The 15,175-nt window shown below is 40.6% G+C and overlaps 1 protein-coding gene across 16 annotated transcripts in view; it reads left to right on the forward strand.

Moving 5' to 3' along the window:
• The window catches only part of ARPP21 (cAMP regulated phosphoprotein 21), a 162,520-nt gene that overhangs the window by 79,478 nt on the left and 67,867 nt on the right, over positions 1-15,175 (forward strand). For 9 of the 16 annotated variants that reach the window (XM_070359978.1, XM_070359990.1, XM_070359974.1 and 6 more), the window contains 3 exons: positions 1,466-1,503; positions 3,329-3,388; positions 7,479-7,711. In XM_070359978.1, the coding sequence (XP_070216079.1) occupies positions 1,466-1,503; positions 3,329-3,388; positions 7,479-7,711 (331 nt within the window). The remainder of the gene's footprint in view (positions 1-1,465; positions 1,504-3,328; positions 3,389-7,478; positions 7,712-15,175) is intronic. The other 7 variants (XM_070359982.1, XM_070359987.1, XM_070359983.1 and 4 more) reach the window with 4 other exon arrangements.

A 15,175-nucleotide genomic window follows, 5' to 3' on the forward strand; every position in this document is an offset into this window, starting at 1 on the left:
ACTCTAACTGGTTGGGAAACCCAACTAAAGGAAGAAGAAGCAACGGGATATTTAGCTTTCTTTAAAGAGATCCTCCAGGAATAATGTCAGGGGCACATCATTTGTATTTGTTTTCCTTTATAAAATTAAATATCAAATTACTTTTCTGAAAAGCCTGTTGCTTAATTGGCTATGGTTGCCTTTTATTAAATAAACTTTTTGCACACTTCATCTTCAGGATGCATGTTAAATGCATAGGGGTTAAAACAGAAAGTTTTAGAGATGCCCTCATTAAAAAGCTCAGACCACTGAGAAAAGGACATCATGCCCAAATCTAGCCCTTCAGCTTATGGAAGGAAATGATCTCTCTGGTAAAATGCAGCAAGAAACCAGCATCCTGCCAGCCTCTGTGAGAGGTGGTTACATTAATAGCATTTTTAATTCAAAAATTCTATATTGAAAGGTCATTATTATTTCTTTATTTTTATGTTATTTTCTCTTAAAAAGGAGCATGTTCAGTCTCTTTGATCCCTTTAGGAGGGGAACTTACTCATCATTTAGAATATCCACACATATGTTACCTGTGTTTGTGGTTAAAATCTTAGTGCTTTGAAAATGGTTTTATATTAGTTCCTAAGCACAGTATTTTGTATTTTACGACTGTTGTACCATATTTTGTTAAGACTCCTCTTTTTGCTTGTTAAAATTTAATTTGATCCCCCTTTCCCCAGCACCTAATGATAATGGAATTTTATCTTCCTTACGTTGTATATTAAACTCAAGATAGCAGAGACATGAATACTAGAGAACAGAAGCTAAAAGGAAAGTGACTGGGTTTTTTGTGTGAAACTAAGATGTATTAGATGGGTTTGATATTCTTTCCTGATTAGCTTCGTTTTATTCTCACTTGCTTTCTGAGCCCCTCCCTCCCTCCCTCCTCTGCTAACTCCCTGCCCTGGCATTGGTTGAGGACATCGCTTCAGTTTTGAGAGTCTCGCAGGTCAAGTGTTTGTGTTGTGAGAGTTCATCGGGGCCAGGTCCTAGCTTCAGGATTGTGGTTTCCCAGCGCTCCCATCCTCGGGCGGATCGCGCCAGGCCTGCACGCTCTGCCTTCACCCACACGTGGCCTCTGGTCCAAGGTGGTGGCTGGGTCTCGGCTGCCCGGAGGACCCACTAGCTCAGGGCCTGTGGCTCGCAGGCCTCTGCCGCACTTTCATTCACAGCGCCTCTCTATTCTCCTCCTGACCTTGATGCTGACTGGGCTAAATCTCTCTGAAACCTGGAGACACCATATGGGAAAGTTGACACTTCTAACTCTAACCTTTTTGTTTTTCTTCTTCTTTTTTTTTTTCTAAAAATGCTGCACAGTTTCCTTAATTTTTTTCCTCTTGGAGGAAAAAACAGTTTGAAAATCAGGCCAGGATTTGGGCTCCCTCAGCGTATCCTGAACATCTGATCCAATGCCTTTTTTTTGTTTGTTTTTCAGTCAGTTTGCTCCCAGGAAAGCCTCTTTGTGGAAAACAGGTAAAAGGAAATTTGCTTTTTCATCTCTTTAAAGGAACAGAGTCTGTCACGTGTGTGTTGTTTATTCATATATATATGCCATATATAAGTGTGTGCTTGAATATATGTATAAATAAATACATATATCTATGCGTGCACACATATATGTGCTCACATATATGTTATTTAGCATATCCAGAAGCTATTTAATTTGGGACAAAAGTTCTCTCGGTTATTTCCAAACATAGCTTTCAACAGTTTCCGTATTTAAAGTCTCAACTTCTGGTCCTAACAAAGATATAATTCTGTCACCTTTCCCAGGCGTTAAAAAGTATAAATGTTGAGACAGGAACTTGCAGTTTCATTGGCTTATTGAATAGGCTGCTAACATCCTAGTGTATATGGTATTATTGGCCACTTTGTGGGCCCCTTCATTGTATGTAGCTACACAGATAATAATTTGAATAATATTGTTTTATGTTTCTTATTCTAAGTAATCTACTGGTTTTCATAAAAGGCCTAACTTGGAAAACTTATCTAAACCGATCTAGTTTGTAGAGTGTACCTGGCTGGGTGTTCGTAGGGGAAGGGATGGTTATGACATGAATGGGTTAAAACATTTATACAAAGTCTTGTGTATAAGAGCAGAGGTTTTCAAATTTAGCATGTACCTTTTAAAAATAGTTCTAAACTGATACAGATATTAAAATGCTCCATTGATTTAATTGCATATTTTCAAGGGGAATTAAGGAATTCCACATTAGCTGTACTGATCACATTAAAATACATCACAATGGGCAGTTTGGATTGGAAATATGGTTTCCATTTAAAAAGGGGTGGTTAATTTCATTCCAGGTGTTGGCTTAATAGGCACCCCTATAAAATTGATTAAAACGGAGGCTATTTGATTAAATTCCTGTACTTAGAAAACTTGAACATTAGAGAGGATTGGTTTAAAAAATGCCATCATTCATGTTAGCAGTTAGAAATCTTCAAGTAACTTCCCTCAATTGAACAAGCTCTTATAGAAAAAGGGATGCGAGTAGTGAGCAAGTCTTTACAAGACATCTAAAAACATCCTCGAAAATCCATACAGATTTCAACAAATATTCTGTATTTACAGTAAATTAAGAACCCCTGAGTTTTAACATCTTAGGTATGATTCTGAGGCCAAAATTCTCTGTCCTTACCCAGAAGATGAAATGAGCATTTAGAATTCCATTTAGTAGGACGCTCATTCCCTAGTTTTATGGCCAGTCGTTTTCCCTGCTTACTCCCTAATCTTAGTCATTTATTTGTGTTTTGTATAAAAAGACTTCTTGTGCACTTGTGTCCCTAATATTCAAATTGGAGTTTATTCATATAATTGGTCACTAATACTCATTGCATATGTTAAGTCTTGACAGTCCCCAGAAGCAAAAATCTGAGTAGATTCTCTACAAAAATAAATATATTTCTTGGGTACCTGCCTTTGAAAGGTCGTATTTCGTGATGCCCCAAAAATAAAGAATAATTTTAATATTATCCAAAGAGAAAAATCACAACTGATACATGCAGTTACTTAAATATCTCTTATATCTGTGTCAGTTTCTTTGATTCTCCTCTCCTCTCCCATTCCCTCTGTCTTTTCTTCCCTTCTTTCTCCCTTGTCTAGTATCAGTGCCTTAATCCTAGGGTACGGACAAATCAGGCTGCCATTCATTTATGAGGGCAAAATTCAAATAAACTGTAGCATATGGGGTTGATCCGCAAGACAGGTGTGCTGTAGTGGGCTCACATCCATTTGACCTAGGGCACTTAGCACCCTTAGATTTCATATCATAAAAATCATGTTTTTCATTTCCAGTAGGCTCTTGGAAGACAGTAACATATGCAGTGAGACCTATAAGAAAAGACAGCTCTTTCGGTTGGTATGGTTTCCTTTTTTAAAACTGTGTTTTCAGATTATGTGCCGGAATCAATGTTAACTATAAGTGTATCAGTGTAAACTATCTCTGTTCACGAAGGAAAATATGTTTGGTTATTTCTTTGTAAAGCTTGTTTCCGAGCTAGTGTTGAAGCTTTATTGGGGCCTGTAAGACACAGGACTGGCAAACCATGGCTTGGTCTACAGTCTTTTAGGGTTCTTCCTCTGATTCTCTGGGTTTTTCTCCAGGGTTGACTTTGGGAATACACTGACTTCACATTCCCAAATCAACTTTGCTAAATTACACTGAATGAATATTTCTCTGGCAGGTTGCAATTGTATATATGTTTCCAATACTAGAATACAAATCCATGATAATGCTATTTGAATAGTTGATTTTTCGCCACTACTATCCATCATAATATTTCAAACAACATTTTTTCAAGCACAGATTTTATTTCTAAAGAAAGATATGGGATTGTCTCCAATTATAATGAATTACATAAAATCTAGATCTGTGTGGGGTAAGGGAAATGTGTGTGTGTATATATATATATATATATAAATATGTATATATATAAAGTTTTATACGAGGCTAGAGAGTGCCAGAGAACTAAAGGGTCTATAGCCATTCTCTCATCACTTTATTAAATGTATCTCTAGCATCCATTGTAGGGCAGTGGATATACTGTGCTATATATGTGTGTGTGTGTGTATATTGAATACCTCACACATGTATTTAATATGCTAGTGTTTTTATGACTATTAGGATTCATCTCTATTGTAGGAAAGGCAAAACAAACAAAACAATAAAAGTTACTGACCACTTAGAAGGAAGAAAATACCAAAAAAAAAAAAAAAAAATGGATTCTGGGCTTTGAACATATCTTTTTTCTATAAATCTGAGCTTATGACCCCAACATTAAAAAAGTTCATTTCTTCTCTTTACACTCTGGCAGAAACAAAAAACAGGATCTGTTTTTCTTTAAGCTTTTATTTTTCTAGGTTGAACAACATTTCTAATACCTTCCTCTTGTATCATTAGACAGTTTATTTTCATACTTGAAGATTAAGAAAATAACCTTGACATTTTCCCTTGAAAGCCCAGGAAAATACTGTGATTCACCAGTGCTCATACAGTCACACACCATGGCTTGGTTTGTTGAGACCAGTAGAGATACAATTCTTGACCCCTAGAGGCATTTAGTTTTGGGGCTTCCCTTGTGGCTCTGGTAAAGAATCCGCCTGCAATGCGGGAGACCTGGGTTCTATCCCTGGGTTGGGAAGATCCCCTGGAGAAGGGAAGGGCTACCCACTCCAGTATTCTGGCCTGGAGAATTCCATGGACAGTACATGGGGTCGCAAAGATAGCCCCAAATCTGGATCCCTAGCCAGAACTACCTTCTACTAAGGTCAACCATCGCAAATATAAAATTACCAAGCACAGACTCAGGAATGTGACTTAGTATAAAGCAATCCACACGCTGATAAAAGTAATTCAAAGTCTACATCATACCTAACTTTGTTAAAAAAAAAAAAAAAAGCCATGTTCAGACATGAAAGAAAATAAAAATTATCAGTTACATTACTCAGCACAGAAGCAGAACTTAGAGTACCTGCTCTCTGACTACTCTGGGGTCAAATTCTATATAGTTACATACAAGAGGGTCAGTGCCTCTTGATGACCAGATAACGCATTATCATCATCTTCCTGATTCCCAGTTAGAAGGGAATCAGGCCTGGGCTTAGGAGTGATGGGAAGGCACTTGTGGATGTAATCCCTATGATCCCACACCCAAGTGGATACGCAGTTCAACTCTGGACCTCACCCTGCCAGTATTAAAGTGAATGATGAATACAGCAATAAAAAAAGATAATTTCTGGGTATCAGTATCTAGAGACCATAAATTAAATGCATCATTTTAAATCTCATTAAAGCTAACTCTCTAAAGCAAAAGCTTAAATTCTGCTTTTAAAATGAATGGACAGATCTTGACTTGGGTTGAAGATTTGAGCCAGTGGAGTGAAGGTAGGAGTGAAGGAAATCTTAGGTTGCCTTATTGGCCAGGGGATGAAATGAGTCTTAGAAGAGCTACCCAGTGTTTTTGAAACATGCCAAAGTGCTCTGAGGAACGGTGGCCGACACCTCCTTTGCAGAGAAAGGCTCCGCCACACTGGCATTTAAAGGAAGTCTGAATTCCTCCTCCCATGGAGGTGAAGAGTTGATGCGGAGAGGATAATTGAAGCAGAATTGGTGATGATCACCCCCGTATGGAGAGTTGCCTTCTGACACATCCTGAATGCTAAGGACCACCCCAAATCTCTTCCTATAATAAATATTCCATATTAGCAACAAGTGAGATTATTGTCACATCCCTGGTACATTCACTGTTGCTAAATAATACTTTAGTTGGGCTTTGTCAAGGGTGGGTCAAATTAATCAGAATTATATGAGCAAAGATTGAAGCTGAATTTAGAGATTGAAAGGGAAATAATCATATTTTCTCTACTCAGTCTCCTCTGGGCCGCTTGAATTTCACAGGTGTTTAGGGACTAAAGTTACCTGGCCCTTGGTGAGTGTCTGATACATCCTGCTCATAAAATAGTCTTCTTAAACAGTCCTTGTTTCTAAAACTAGCCCATCCCTGAGGTACTGAACACAGAGAGGATGTTTGTAAGAAAACATTGAGAGAAGAGAGCAGGGTGCTGAGTGCTTTTTGTTTTGTGAGTTTTCTGTTGCATTTCCTCCCTTCACTGTGCAAAATCTTATGACAAACTAGCTGTTTCATTTTTATTATCTCTTGGATTCATTGACCTTAAGTTTTCACGAAATGAAAGAAAAAGTTAAAGCAAAATCTGAAATTTTCTGTATGCCTTCTGTACAATATGGCGGGTGAGTGTTTCAGTCAGATCTGTGTTCTTTTAGCATCTCAACAGTCCATGATTGTCTTTAGAAGAATATTAATAAAGCCACTGTTCACATCTTAGAGGTTTGGATGAAGATTTATGTCACATCACACAGTGATATGAAATTAGGGGTTATATGTATTGCCTATGGTTTTTGTCCTCTTTATTTATAGTCCATGAGCATCTTAGGATATTTTGATGATCCATAATTTCCAACTGCAGAAAAGGCTTTGAAAACGGTAACCAAGTTATTCTTTCAGCAATTGGAAACCAATGAAAATGCAAATTTCATCAACTTCCTCTGTGAAATACATGCAGTTTTGCACACTGCTTAGAAAGGCTCTCAAGTCTTCAAAATTGACTTCTGGCTATTGGATCTCTTCCAGTAAATTCAGTGTTTTTCTATTTGAATTTTGAACAAATGTGTCATTTCACCTATGGAGCGATTTTGTTATTTCCATTGATCTCGTTGGAAAGTCTCATGTCAGTGTGGTGTTTGCACTGTTGTTGTTATTATCACAAGTTTTTCTGCGGGAAAGGGATAAAGGGCTCTTTCCTCTGCCCATGAAGGTTAAACTCACCGGGCAGAATTCTCACCATAGGTTAATAGAGGAATTCCTGTGATTTCTGTGCCATCTGCCAAAGCCTTAATACATTCAGATCTATATCTCTCATGAAGTTCGAAACTAAATTAGTAAATGGCTTCTTTGGAACTGTGCGTTCCATTTTTCCATGGTCCAGTTACTTAATGCTAAAAAGAAAGAAGTCTTTTTCAGTGGGAGTTGCTTTTAGGTTCATTCAGCATCATAATTGCTCTCAAACATCGATTCACTATTGATTTGGGTCCAGAGAATGTACCCCCGTCTCTTCTCTGCATGGGAGAAGTTACCAATTATATTTTATATCCTATTGTTCTCGGTGCTCCTTCACTGGCAGAGGGATTTTGTGACCTTTCTCAGTTTGGTTTTTCTGTGTGCTACATGAGCGTTCTGTGTGATGTGTGACCTGTGTGTACATCAGTGAGGTGTCCGTGATGTCCCTGGTGAGGCAGCTGGTCCCCTGGGAAGGGTTGACAAGAAGGGTCTTGCCTAGATGATTCTTACAAGAAAGGCCCCGCTTGGTGTCCATTCTGCTCACGGAATCTAACGTTGTCCCATGCATCTTTCTGGTGGCCATGCTCCAGGGGCAACCGAGATGGCTCAGGGAGAACTTCGGGAAGCAGGCAGAGCAGCTCCGAGAATGAACTCAAGTGGTCTGACCACCAGCGGGCCTGGAGCAGCACAGACTCCGACAGCTCCAACCGCAATCTCAAGCCAGCCATGACCAAGACGGCGAGTTTCGGGGGCATCACGGTGCTGAGCAGGGCTGAGAGCACGTCCAGTAGCAGAAGTACCGGGAAGCTGTCCAAAGCAGGTAGTTAGTACTGAATGGGTTTATGTGCCGTGAGAGTTTCTGGCTTCCATTCCAGCTGTGTGGTCAGTGCACTCTCTGAGTTCCCTGAACTAAAGATGATGTGCTGTGCTGTGCTTAGTCACTCAGTCGTGTCCGACTCTGTGACCCCATGGACTGTAGCCCTCCAGGCTCCTCTGTCCATGGGGATTTTCCAGGCAAGAATACTGGAGTGGATTGCCATGCCCTCCTCCAAGGGATCATCCCAACCCAGGGATCAAACCCAGGTCTCCCACATTGCAGGTAGATGCTTTACTGTCTGAGCCACCAGAGAAGCCCATGATGATGAGCTGAATGTTATTAATCCTTGGGATAGCCCAAAAGTCAGGAGTTGCCACTGAAATAACCGTACTGTTCTCATGAGTCGTGTGCCTGGGGTTCATGATTGAACCCAGTTCTTATCTTCAGTTTCCTTCTCTATAAAATGTAAGTGATAATAGAATGTTATTCTCAGTCCCCTCGGTGAACTATTGTAATTTTAAATTTGATCATTTATATAAAATCAGTTACTGAGGCACCTGCACAAGCCAAGTATTTAACCAAGGTTAGCTATTTTTTACATTTAATATTATGCTTTATTCTTTAAAACTACATTGTCAGATAATTACAATATTAATTGTTTCAGTTCTTGCTCTGGTTAACTCTTAGTAAATGGCTCAGGCAGTAAAGAATCTGTCCCAGATTTCATTCTTGGGTTGGAAAGATCCCCTGGAGGTGGAAATGGCAACCCACTTCAGGATTCTTTCATGGGTAATCCCATGGACAGAGAGCCTGGTGGGCTACAGTCTGTGGGGCTGCAAAGAGTCAGACATGACTGAGCAACTAACACTTCACACTTTACTTAGTATGATCTGGGGTAAGTTACTTAACTTATTTGTTTCCTCATTCTTAAATAGGTCTAATCATAGTACCTATATTGCAAGTTATTGCAAAGACTAAGAATTAATATACACAAAGAAATTCCAATCATGCTAGCAAGTTATAAGCCTTCAATAAACACTAATTCTTGCTTATTTTTAGTATTTCTTTTTAATGTTTTGCTGTTAAGGAAAAAGAGCCTCAGAAAGTTTTCATTTACAAGTAGCTGCTGCTGCTGCTGCTGCTGCTGCTGCTGCTGCTGCTAAGTCGCTTCAGTTGTGTCTGACTCTGTGCGATCCCATAGACGGCAGCCCACCAGGCTTCCCCGTCCCTGGGATTCTCCAGGCAAGAACACTGGAGTGGGTTGCCATTTTATTCTCCAATGCATGAAAGTGAAAAGTGAAAGTGAAGTTGCTCAGTCGTGCCCAACTCTAGCGACCCCATGGACTGCAGCCTACCAGGCTCCTCCATCCATGGGATTTTCCAGGCAAAAGTACTGGAGTGGGGTGCCATTGCCTTCTCCATCCAAGTAGCTAGGTGCATGTATCTCTTTAACGTTTTCCTATTTTTTTTTTCTTACAAGTGAATAGTGATCTTCTGACATAATTGGTTCAGGTTTGCATGAACAGTCTTTGAGACATGCACAATGATGAAAAATCTAGGAGAACCATTAACCTGAAACAACTTACCACTGATGGACACATAACACCGTGGGATTCATAGCAGTCTACAAAATATCCCTCATGGTCTGCCCTTTCTAGCTCTTCTGTCTCACAAGTATCCCTCACCATCAGTTTCAAATTATTTTCAAATGGCCCCAATCAAAAAACTTGGGAAAAAAATCCCTGGAAGCTGACTGAGTGACCATTCAGTAGCTCTCCATGAACTTCAAGTTTGCCATGTTAGCATGGAATTGTTTTCCTTTGGTTTTGATTTTGCCTTGGAAGTTTGGAGGCCCTGACTCCCAGCTAAGGTTGAGAGTTGAGAGTTGTGGTCCAGGGATGCGTCTGGAAGTCAGGATACACAGCTCCTGGATTCCTAGCCTGGGTGTGGAGAGTGGGAGGCCAGGACCCCAGGGGAATGGTGAATGGGCAACACCAACCAGAGGTTAAAAAACATGCAACTCTCCACTGTTAATACAGTCCCAACCAAGCTTCTCACAACTGCTCAGAGACTCTTTGTGAAATCTCGGCTCATTATGCTAATGGCTTAACATAATTATGTTGTTGACAAGTGCTTCGTAAGAAATTATCTTGTTTTCCTATATAGGCAGAAAATTAATAGTGTTTAGTCTCAGCCACTACTTTATATATACATACATGCATACACACACACACACACACACACACACACACACACATCCTGCTTCTTGGAAAGTCAGGTGGGCCTGCACTGCCTTTTGGCATTTTTATTCACCATTTGGTGAATTCTTGGTTTCTTCCTATAACCAATTGCTCTTATACCCCACTACTGCAGCAACTGGAGTCAAGAAAATCCACCGTGGTGCTTGAGCTCTTGTAAACTAAGAAAGGTTAAATAGTTTTAAATCTCCTTCAAATGCAGAAACCAAGTACCTTAAATGGTGCACTTAAAAATTCCAACACACCCAAAGAGCACTTAAGATTTTCAAATTAATCGTTCTTCTCCACACACCAACCACCAGTCATCTCCAAAGCAGAGCTCTTTGGAAACATTTAAAACACTTCAAGAATGCTAAAATGCCATGTTCTTTGAAGAATGATTAGAAGCTGTAAGTGCTTCAGACATTTTTTTTTTTTTTCATCTAAGCATCTCCATTTGAAAGCCTGTCAAGGTATAGGAATGGCAGGAAAAAAAAATTACAGGAGATCAAGATAGGGTGTCAAAACAAACTTACAATCTCCCAGGATGGTTTTATGAAGCAAAGCTGTCAATTTTGCTGTCATGGAGCTTCAGAATCACACCAGGTTTCCAGTTTTGTTTTTGTTTTTTTGTTTTTACTTTATTGTTCACAGTGGAATGGCAAGCTCTTTTGACCTTTTCGAAACTCAGTCTGGAGACATTTAAGTTCTCCTGCTCCTCCTCTAATTACATACGTTCTAGCTTCAAATAGATAGTAATGAGATGCTTTCCAGATGGGAAATACATTTTCCTACATTTGGGGAAAAGCATGTTACTGAAGTCAAAACGTGCAAGCACATCCTCTTGAGATCTGGGCTGCATTTCCTGTCTTCTACCCTCTGCCCTACGCATGGCCATGGTCAGTTACCGGGGGCCCAGCGAAGGTCTGTGGAGGCAGCTGATTTCAGCACATCCTCATGGGGAAGAGGACTTGAATGGCTGCAGCCCCATTCTCTCTTGGTAGTGGCAGTGGGGTTGAGAATTAAGAATACCGTGTCATCTGTCTCTCTCCACCCTGGCAACACCATGTTGTGTGTTTTTATTTTTTGGTTGGTTGTTTGGGGGGATTTTTATTTTATATTGGGGTATAGTTTACTTAAAATGTTGTGTTAGTTTCAGATGTTTAATTAAAGTGGTTTAATTACACATACACAATTTATTTTATATTGGGGTATAGTTTACTTAAAATGTTGTGTTAGTTTCAGATGTTTAATTAAGGTGGTTTAATTACACATACACACATATCCTTTCTTTTCAGGCTCTTTTCCCATGTAGATTATTACAGAGTGTTGAGTAGAATTCCCTGTGCTGTACAGTAGGTCTTCGTTGGTTATCTATTTTTATATAGTAGTGTGCATCTGTTAATCCCAGCCTCCTCATTTTTCACCGTCCCCTTTTCCCCCTTTGGGAGCCGTAAGTTTGTTTTCAAAGTCTGTATGTCTGTTTCTGTTTTATAAATAAGTTCATCTGTATCAATGGCACCCCACTCCAGTACTCTTGCCTGGCAAATCCCATGGATGGAGGGGCCTGGTAGGCTGCAGTTCATGGGGTCGCTAAGAGTCGGACACGACTGAGCGACTTCACTTTCACTTTTCACTTTCATGCATTGGAGAAGGAAATGGCAACCCACTCCAGTGTTCTTGCCTGGAGAATCCCAGGGACGTGGGAGCCTGGTGGGCTGCCATCTATGGGGTCGCACAGAGTCGGACATGACTGAAGGGACTTAGCAGCAGCAGCAGCAGCAGTATCAGTTTTTTAGAGTCCACGTATAAGTGATATCATAGGATATTTGCCTTTCTGGCTTATTTTACTTAGTATGATCATCTCTAGGTCCATCCATATCATTGCAAAATGACTTTGTTTCCTTCTTTTTTTGTAGCTGAGTAATATTCCATTGTAAATGTACCACATCTTCCTTATCCATTCATCCACTGATGGACATTTAGGCTGCATCCATGTCTTAGCTACTGTAGATTGTGCTGCTGTGGACATGGGGTTGAGAAATAAGTGGGTAACCTCTGTTTCTTTCCACACTGGCCACACCATGTTGTTTGACTACTGTCCTGCCCTCTTGATGTCAGAGCAGGGCTTCTCGACTTTAGCTGCATCGAGATCACAGGAGAAGTTTGTTCAAGCACAGACGGCTTGTCTACAAACCAAACTTGAGAAATAGCTGCTCTGGAAAAGTAAGACCGCCTTCTGCTTGGTTTTCACAAAATTTACATGACCTGGCATCTTATTTTCTGCTTGCAAGGGTATCCTTGCTGTTGTCATCTTGCTGGTCTGTGCCCCAGGATATCTCTGGAACCAATGCAAGACACATCATCTTTCCATCACTTCCTTTTCTTTGTGTTAATATTCATCACTCTGCTAATGCATCCTGGATATCCTTTCCCTTGTTATTTCAGAAGTTTTAGTTCAGAGTTCCACTGAACTCTGATCCCTGGTTCTGGAGACATTTTCCTGGATTCAGGAGGAAAAAGTTCTTTTTCCTGTTCAGGGTCCCTGTAAAAGAAAAATTATCCCTGATGCGTTAAACAGGCAAGAAAGACTTTACCCATATCTAATCCAGTGAGGTCAAGACTCTTGGAGTAGGAGAGAGAAACTAAACTCAGAAACAAAGACAGGAGAGTCTGTAAGTGCGCTACAGAAAGATGCTAGAGGAGCTTACATAGGTGATGGGTCAATTTAATTAGACCCCTTGTGTTTACTGATTGGTGCAGAGACTAGCAGAGAAAGACACCATTTTTTTCTTGAGGATTATACTTCAAAGGCATGGCTCCCACATCCTTAAGAAAGACCTTTCCTGGTTGTAAAACTGGTAAGAGACTGGGAGAAGATTTGCATCTTAAAGGAACAAAGATGCTCTATGGAAAGGGAGGAAGGGGGCCTATAATCAGGAAGAAATCTATCTAAAGCATGTTAAACTAAGGGAAACTTCAAGGGCATCGTCCTCATCTCTACTCATCCTTTAGTCTGGTGACTTGTATTTTACAAAAGAAGACATTGAGATCTAAAAAAAAGAAGTCACTTCCGGAGGAAAATACAAGGAATTCTGGCAGAGCTAGAGCCAAAACTCCCTCCCTGGGGAATGAATGGTGCACTCCCTTCTCCAAGGGAGTCTGCCCCTACCCTTCCCTTTCTGCCCCAGCCTTTCCCTGGATTTCCTTTTGTCTGCCTTGTTATCTCTTCCCCGGTCTCTTTCCATCTTTCCCTTTTCGTGTGTCCCTCTTGCGTGTTCACCTATGGCTGTCACCCTGGAATCTTCTCTCCTCGCCTCCCACCAGCTGCCCCTCCAGGTCCAACTTCCGACTTCTGAGCAACCCATTGTGAATAGTGTTGCGTTTCTGGGCAGTATCTCCTGGAACTTGATCAGGCCTGGTGAGGGCCCTGGTCCCACCGGTTCTTGCTGGAATGACCCTAGTGTAAACACGTCACCTGTAGGCTTCAAGCGTGGTCCCTGGAATTGTGTTGCCTCTGTTTGAACTCAGACTTCTCCACTGCACTTGGGAAATTTACCTAGTATCTCTGAGGATCAGCTCTCATCTGCAAAGCACTGTTGCTGTGCAAGGTAGATTAGATAATTCATACAGAATTATCAGTGTGGCACTTGGCCACACTGACATACTGGTTAAATATTTGCTGTTGCTATCATTAAGTCCCTGAAAAAAGAAAACACAAACCCCTCTCAGTGCCCAAAGTAGTAAAGTTCTCAAATATTAATTTTTTATAAAACTGTGATCATTTCTACTCCTGTGCCTTTTTTCACCATTGGTAGCATCCATTTTTAATCAAGAACTGCCATTAATTCTGGCTATATGTAGAATATTGCTTTACCTGATTCTAGATGACTGATATTCAGAAACTGTTCAAAGCTGGTTAGACACCAGCCAGGCTGCACGATCATGGCTGAGCCATCCCTTCAAAGACTCTTGCTGGTTCCATCTTTGCAAGTGTTGAGAGTTTAAGCCGAATTTACTTTTCCTTCTTCTCTTTCTTTTAACCTGTGGCCCCTATATTTACCTCATCTCGTCACTGTTCCTATTGAAGCTGCTGCTTTTTCTCAGCCAGTAGAAGGAAATGATATTGCCTGTCAATGATCAGTGGCCATCTTCCAAAAGCCAAGGTGAAATCATCTTTTGGATTTTATAGAGGCACATCCATCTATGTGTATCCATCTCCAGCACCAACACACATGCCCAGGCTGGGCCTAGATTCTTTCTTGGGCCCCAGTTTTTCTCACTGTCTAACCCATCTGCCTGGATGCAGGCTGAATCAATTGTGTGTGACATTCAATGCCTGGAGGCAGAAAGTGTTCCTGTATTATTACTGCTGTTGTTGTTGTTGACTCTTAAGTGTCAGACTTGGACTATAGCCTCACATCATAGACACAAGTCCACAGACACACACTACAGCTTGCAGTGAGCAGCGACTTCAGGATCAGGCATGTTAGCCGTGTGTTCCCACAGCTACCCTTACCATTCCCACATTTCCCTTTAGATCCTTTCTTTTTCTGCCCATATGTTTTTTAAACTAATTTTTATTGGAGTATATTACTTGACCATGTGTTCGTTTCTACTGTACAGAAAACAGAATCAGCCATACATATATTCCACTTCCACTCTTTTGGATTCCCTTCCCATTTAGATTACCACAGAGCATTGATTAGAGCTCCTTGTAGATTCCCAATTAGTTATCTGTTTCATGCATAGTATCGGTAGTGCACATACTTCAGTCTCAGTCTCCCGATTCATCCCTCCTCCTTTGCACCCATATATTATTCAGAGCCGTATCACCATTAGTCAGATGAACCATCTTGAATTCACCTGCAACTTGATCATTCTGAATAATCAAAAAAGCACTAGAGATTCCCACCGAGAACCCTGGTGTCGGTCAGTACTGGGTCATGGTCAAATCTAGATCAGTCTGCCTAGACCACATCCCAGCTGGGTCATTATCTGGCTGTATGAGTTGGCTTGAGTTAGCTGCCTTCTCTGTGCTTCCATTTCCCTCCCTGTGTGCGCAGTCATAGTCCTTCAAATTACAGGTTTTATCGAGATGTTCACACATACTACGCACCCAGTATATATCACTATCCTTCTAATTCAGGATAACTTGACTTTTATTTTTATATACTCTTATGTGTCCCTTGAAAGAGTCAATGAGAAAATAATTTAATTACACTCCAACATT

This window comes from Bos mutus, chromosome 22 (genome assembly GCF_027580195.1).
Source record: "Bos mutus isolate GX-2022 chromosome 22, NWIPB_WYAK_1.1, whole genome shotgun sequence".
Lineage (NCBI taxonomy): Eukaryota > Metazoa > Chordata > Mammalia > Artiodactyla > Bovidae > Bos > Bos mutus.